The sequence below is a fragment of the Myotis myotis genome, unplaced genomic scaffold (assembly GCF_014108235.1).
Source record: "Myotis myotis isolate mMyoMyo1 unplaced genomic scaffold, mMyoMyo1.p scaffold_m19_p_17, whole genome shotgun sequence".
Lineage (NCBI taxonomy): Eukaryota > Metazoa > Chordata > Mammalia > Chiroptera > Vespertilionidae > Myotis > Myotis myotis.
Window position 1 is genome coordinate 321015 of NW_023416321.1, and position 6486 is coordinate 327500.

At 68.0% G+C, this 6486-nt stretch overlaps 1 protein-coding gene across 3 annotated transcripts in view; it reads right to left on the reverse strand.

The window, feature by feature from the left end:
- Positions 1-2153: 2153 nt before the first annotated feature.
- Positions 2154-6486, reverse strand: part of BAHCC1 (BAH domain and coiled-coil containing 1) — a 45125-nt gene continuing 40792 nt past the window's right edge. For all 3 annotated transcript variants that reach the window (XM_036342169.1, XM_036342166.1, XM_036342167.1), the window contains 8 exons: positions 6387-6486; positions 6223-6298; positions 6013-6121; positions 5346-5465; positions 5034-5210; positions 3767-4941; positions 3058-3294; positions 2154-2923 (listed from right to left, as the gene is read on the reverse strand). The exon at positions 6387-6486 is cut by the window's right edge and continues 15 nt beyond it. In XM_036342169.1, coding sequence (XP_036198062.1) covers positions 2717-2923; positions 3058-3294; positions 3767-4941; positions 5034-5210; positions 5346-5465; positions 6013-6121; positions 6223-6298; positions 6387-6486 — 2201 coding nt within the window. In that variant the 3' untranslated portion in view covers positions 2154-2716. The remainder of the gene's footprint in view (positions 2924-3057; positions 3295-3766; positions 4942-5033; positions 5211-5345; positions 5466-6012; positions 6122-6222; positions 6299-6386) is intronic.

Consider the following 6486-nt stretch of genomic DNA (forward strand, 5'->3'; position numbering starts at 1 on the left):
TGGGAATGACCCTGGGGACTCACCTAACCCTGCGCTAGCTCCACCTGCTGTCCTGAGCCTCACCTGCCCCCTGGTTCCCCTACCTGCCCACCTTCCTGGGCCTGTTAGCCGCTCCCTCCCCCCCCCCCCAGCCCTGTGCCCCTGCCTCCACCCTTGTGCTTAAGACCTTTCTCTGGGTGCCCCAGGGGCCTCGGGGCTGCAGAGTGAGGGCCTCAGTCTGACTGCCGACCCCCTGCCCCAGCCTCCGTGCCCCAGTCCCACAGGCCGGGCCGGCCCCACGACCCCACCCTCCATGGGTTCTGACGGGGCCTCGGCCACACGCTGCTGCCGCGTCGGCCCCGCACTCCCTGGCTGCCTGGTGTTCCTCGCCGCCCCTCCGCCTGCCCTGCACCATTTCCTCCAGGACAGCCAGGCACCACCTCCTCTGGGGAGCCCACCTCGACCCCCTGGGGCAGTTGTACGTGGGCCCCTTGGATGTCCCTGTTAGTCTGCCCACAGCAGGGAGCCCGTGCCAGAGCCTCCAGGTCTCGGCTGTGGGGCCGTTCTCGCCCTCCCCCTCGCTCTCAGAGCGCTGCGGGGTCGGAGGCTGTGGCGGCTGTGCTGGCTGAATGGGGACGACCCCAGACCTGGCAGCAGAAGCAGCTCCCCGCTGCCCCCGAGGGGTGTCACCGTCCTGTGCCACCATCCTGTCCGGACTCTCCCTTCAGAGCCCCCTCTGCCTGCTCCTGAGCCACAGCGTGCGAGGGGCTCCCTTCCCGTGTCTGTGCCCCGGGGACTGGCCCCCCCAACCCCCGACTCCAGGGCGCCTGCCACCCACATGACAGGCCAGGCCGCACACCTGTCTCACTCAGGTGAGACCGACAAGGCGAGGGACCTCGTCCTGGCGGTCTTGAAGGCCAAGGCCGCCGCAAGCCCGTTCTGGTCACACGTCCCGAGTGGCTTCCTGCCGGCCAGCGGCTCACCCGGGGCCGGCCTGGCCCGGCGGGACACACAGGGACACTGAGGCACAGTTAGGGTTCCGGACCATTCCGGAACAATAGTTCATATATTTATTCTTAAGCAAGTTATCGATAAAAAATTTAATACTAAAATGCATTTACATAGAGTCTGCTGCTCATAAAACCTCTGTTTTTGTTTGTTTTTAGTGTTTACATTGAAAAACCCACCCCTTAGTTTACACATTTACAGTAGCCGGGCTTCTGCCGGGCGGGCGTCACACGCACGCAGACGGGGGCGGGGGTGCAGGGGGGAGTGCGAGGGGCGGGTGTCCGCAGGGGCGGTCAGCAAGGACAGGGTGCCTGGCCCCGCGCTGCGGGCTCGGGTTCTGGGCTGCCGTCTACCCACCCAGGCGGCCACCAGGAATGAAATATTGCACTCGTGGGAGGCGAGGGGGAGCGGGGACCCCCTCCTGGTCCCTGCGCTTCCCATGGAGCCGCCAGGAGGGGGAGGAGGGTTTCCTGGTCAGAAAGACAGAGGGGCTGGGGCTGGGGTGCAGGCACCCGCCAATACCCGTTTCCCGGGAACCTAGGCCGTGTCTGTGGGTCACATGAGAGCGCCTCCTGAGGAGCCAGGGTGAACTTGGGGGGCTTCCCTGGAGCTCTTGGTGGGGACACGTGGCCCTCAGAGCACCTCAGGGGTAAGGCCCTGGGCCAGGTATGCCCGGCCCTGTCGGCCTCAGGAGCAGGGACAAAGTGTCCAGTCCACGGGGCCTGTTGCTGAGGCCTGGGGTGCCTCCCCCCCCCCCCCCCGTGCGGCCTGGAGCAAGTGCCCAGCCCCCCCCCCTCCCCCCCATCGGCCCTGCCCAGCGGCTCCAGGAAAGGCCCGGAACCCCCTCAAGGGCTGCGGGCTGGTCTCCCTCCTCTGGGCAGAGGCCGGGCCAGCGGGAATCAGAAATGACTTGGAATATTCAGGAACTGAAATCAAAACATCACTGCCTCATACCAACACTTTAAAACATTTGTTCATTTTTGTTTCGTTGAAACAGAGGTAAGATACATGTGTCTGCGGCCACACTGGGGGGGGTGGGGGGCTCGGCTGTACTGCTCCAGCAACCCCCTCTCGAGGGGCCTACCCCAACACGTTCTGCCCAGGAGATGGATTCACATGAAATAAACTCACGTGTGACCTCCATCTGACCAGCCCCCCCCCCCCCCCCCCCCCGAGAGCTCGGCCCGGCCCCCAGCCGCCTCTGTGGTCACAGACGCCCAGTGGGCCTCAGCCAGGCTGAGGAAACAGTGCATTTTCAAAGAAAACCCCAGCACGAAACCCGCACACACGCACGCGCACACACACATCCTCGTCACGCACGCGGGGAAGAGACCCTCTCCCACGTGCTTTTTTCATAAAACTTCCCGCAGAAACACACTATTTACAGAGAAATAAATAGACAGACACCTGATTCTGCTCTCCCTGGTGGGACAGTCGGAGGTACTCGGGAAGATATGGCTTGGATTCTACTCTCTCGTGAGCCGGGGAGGGGGCGGGGGAAGCAGAGACCGGGCGGTCCGGCGGGCACGGTCCCGGCAGGCACGGCGCCCGCGGGGCGGGTGGGACTGGGCGCCGAGCCCCCGTCTCTCCTGGGAAATAGAGCCTGGACCCTGCCTCGCTGGTTTGCATATTTGTTCACTTGCCCGCCTCCCGCTCGGCAGGGGCGGCCGGCGTCGTCTGTCCGAGTCCCCCCAGCTCCGAACGCGGGCACCCCCGGGTGGCTGCAGGCTCAGCACAGGATGGGCACACCGTCGGCCGTCACCAGGCGCCCGGTGGCGGGGTCGTAGGTGCCCGCCAGGTAGTAGAGGTCCCGCCGGTCCTGGCACTTGCGGCTCCGCGTCATCTGCTCGTACTGCTCGCGCCCCACGACCTGGCACTTGTGGGAGATGGTCTGCACGTCGTTCTCGTCCTCGTGGCACGACTGGTACAGCGCGTTCTGGGGGAGCACTGTGTCAGGGCGGCCTGGCCCCCCACCCGGCAGGGCCCCCACCTGGCAGGATCCCCCCCACCCGGCAGGGCCCCCACAGCGCACCCCCCACGCAGGGCCCCCCAGGCCCAGCCCCCGCCCACCTTCCCGTCGCTGTGCCGTTTGCCCAGCGTGGTCTCCTCCGGGTGGTAGAACCACTTGACCTTCACCACCATGTTGCTGCCCCACGACTCCCACAGGCTCTCGATGCGGCCGATGTAGGGCAGGTTGGGGCGGCCGGCCGACAGGAACACGGCGCAGTCCCCCACCCGCAGCGTCTCCTTGCCCCGCACGATCGCCTTGTAGAACAGCTTCCGGGCCTTGCCCTTCATGCCACGGCGCTGCGGGCCCGAGACAGACAGACAGTCAGAGAGTTGGGGGACAGGGCTGTCTTGTGTGCAGGTGTGTGGGTGTGGGCACCTTCCCGGACAAGACGGGCACCCAGCAGCCAGAGCCCAGACCCCGGCGGGTCCACGGGGGGTCGCGGTTAGGATGTCAGGGCCGTGCGCTCAAGGAACCCTGGTCTGAGCGCCGGGAGGCCGGACCCGTGAGACACACACAAGGTCGGGACGGGGCGAGGCGTCCGCCTGCAGCTCGGGAGGAAGCGTGGGCGCAGGTGCTTTCCCAGCCCCACGGCAGAATCTCGGGGGCCTGCGTCCACGGTTATGTTGGCAAAGGCGAGGGCCGGGCGGGTGGCCACGGGGATCATGGGGGGTGTTTGGTTCTTCCCTCGAGTTTCCCAGTTTTTAGTTGAAATTGAACAACGAGAAAGGAGAGGGCGAGGGGGTGCGACGCGCCCAGGGGCCCAGCTACCTGCGTGGGGCTCCCCGACCACTTCCAGAGCTGCCGGGCGGGCAGGAAGGCGGAGATCTTTGGCCGGTTTTCCACGGACGGCAGCCGCTGCCTCCGCGATCCCTCTTTGGCTTTGGAGAAGCTCAGGGGCTCCTTGCGCTTGAGCTTGGATTTGCCGCCGCTGGGCCCCGCGCCCCCGCCCGCCACGGCGGCCCTGGACAGGAAGCAGCGCTGGGCGTGGGCGTGGGGACCGCCCCCCTTGGAGCGCAGGGCCTCAGGCTGGGCCAGGAGGGCGGGCACGGGGTGGGTGAGGCAGGTCTGCAGCAGCAGGGCCGGGTCCTCGTCGTCCGAGCTGAAGGAGGAGCCCTCGTCATCGGAGGAGCAGAGGCTGGAGGTGGACAGGGAGCCGGAGGAGGAGGAGGTGGACGAGCCGGAGGAGGACGAGGACACGGACAGGCGGGCCAGGAAGCGGGAGGGCACACTGGGCGCCAGCCCGGGCCCGTCCTCGTCCTCGTCCGAGTAGGAGCTGTGGCAGTCGCTGTCGCAGGGCAGCGGGTACTCGGCCTGGCCCGCGAACTTGCGCAGCGCCAGCCCCATGGGCAGCGGGTGCACGGGCGCCCGGCCCTTCCTGTCCTTGCCCGCGAGGGCTGGGTGCGCGTAGCTGGCGCTGGGCAGGGGCCGCCCCAGCTTGGGGCCCAGGTCCTTGTTGCCCATGAGCAACGCTTTGCAGTTCTTGTTCTTGGGGGAGGTCACGCCCTCGTGGTCCAGCTTGACCAGGAACTCGCCGCCCGCCCTCCGCCGCCCGCCCTTCTCGGCCTCCACCCGCTCGGCCCTCTTGGCCCGCAGCAGCCTGTGGGCGCCCCCGGGCAGGCCCGGCCCGGCCCCGCCGACGAAGGGCGCGTAGGAGCTGGCCAGGCTGCTGAAGGAGTCAGCGCGGAAGCCGTTGCCGAACACGGGCGCGGCCACGCTGTGCACCGGGAACAGCGCCTCACGCGCCCGCAGCCGCTTGGCGCTGCCGCTGATCTGGAAGAGATTCTGCAGCAGCCCTGGGCCCTTGCCCCCCGTTGCGGCCGCCGCCTTCCGCTTGGTCTGCGCCACCGCTGACCAGCTCAGCAGCGGGCTGGCCCGGCGGCCCAGGAAGTGGTCCGAGGCCCCGGGGGGGGGCTTGCCACCCGAGGTGAGGAGCTCCGTTTTGCCTGCGGGGGGGGCAGGGAGAGTCAGGGGTACCGTCGGGTCCCCACACTCCCACGAGCTTCCCCACCCGGGTTCTGGGCAGCCCCCCAAATACCAGCTCTGTCTTTGCTGACGGATTTCTTCCCGGGGGCCTTCGAGGCTTCGGGGCCTTCGTGCACCTTGGGGGACAGGCTGGGGGCGGCGGGCTCACTGGGCGGGGGGGCCTCACAGGACGCTTTCTTGGTCCGGCGACAGCCGCTGGACACCAGCAGGGCCGGCGAGGGCTCCGTGCCTGCAGAGTGGACGCGTGGCCTCAGCACCGGGCCGGGCCACCGGGGTGACCGTCCCACCCCCACCCCCCCACCCCCCACCTATGGAGCCTGTCCAGCCCTGGGACTGGCCACGCGGCAGGGCCCACCCGGCTCACACTGAATCTTGAAGTCCGGAGGCAGCAGCCTGATGTTGGAGACGGCGATGTGGCCTGTGTCCCCGTCGTCAAATTCCACCACCACGGAGTCCAGGTCCTCCTCTTCGGCGCTGGAGTTGCCTGGGGGCGGGAGGAGCAGGGGATGGGCTCCCGGGCACCTGACCATCGACACTGGGACCATTCTGCTCCCTGAACGCATTCGACCTCGGAGCGGCCAGGACAGCCGGCAGCCCTCAGCCTCCCGCGCACAGCCTGAGTGGCAATATTGCCTCCATCCATCACCCCCATGTGGGCACCTCTCCACACACGAGTGCAAATTCACGTCTGGTCCAGGCCTGCTGCGCCTGCCCACCTGCCGTCCACCTATCAGGCCCTAGGGCTCCGCGTCCCCTACCCGGGGAGTCAGGATTCACCCCAGGGGAGCTGCCCATGTGGCCAGGTCACGACCTCTGGGACCAGGACTCACTCCCATCCTCTGCAGGCGTTGGGGCAGCTGGAGTCCCTCTTTACTCCCCAGAACCCCCTCGCCTGGTCCCACTGCCTGCTCTTTGGGCCCCACGCGGGCCTGGGAAGCAGGGTCCCCTCCCTGGCACTCCAGGGGCCTCCTGCCTGCAGCTCTGCCCAAGGGGAGGGGCTGGCAGCCTGGCGGGGCCTTGGCTGGGCTCACCTCGGACCACGTTGCCCGGGTACAAGCAGCGGGACTTCTGGCTCCAGTAGGCGCAAACCCTTGTGCCGGGCGGGAGGAACCGGCTGGACTGCGGCCGGACATCAAGAACCTGGGAGTACAGCCGGGGCCGGCGTGTGAGTGGTGGGTGGCTTCGGGGCACCCGGGAGGTGCGGGGAGCAGCAGGCCCCCTCCCGGCGGGTGTCCCCTCACCGCCTCCTGCAGCAGCTGCTCCAGCGAGTAGATCCTCTGCCGGTTGCCTCTCTCGCCCTCGATGACGATGCTGTAGCTGAGGGAGACGGGGGCGTTAGGCAGGCCTGCGGGTCACGGCCACCATCAGGGCCACAGGGTCCCCCCTGCCCACACCCCGGCCTCACATGTCGGGCGGCTGCAGGCTCCGCACGCTGCCCGCGTACAGCAGGCTGTCCTCCTTGGGGATGAGCACGGGCAGGCCGTCCTGCAGGTCCTCCTTGTGGA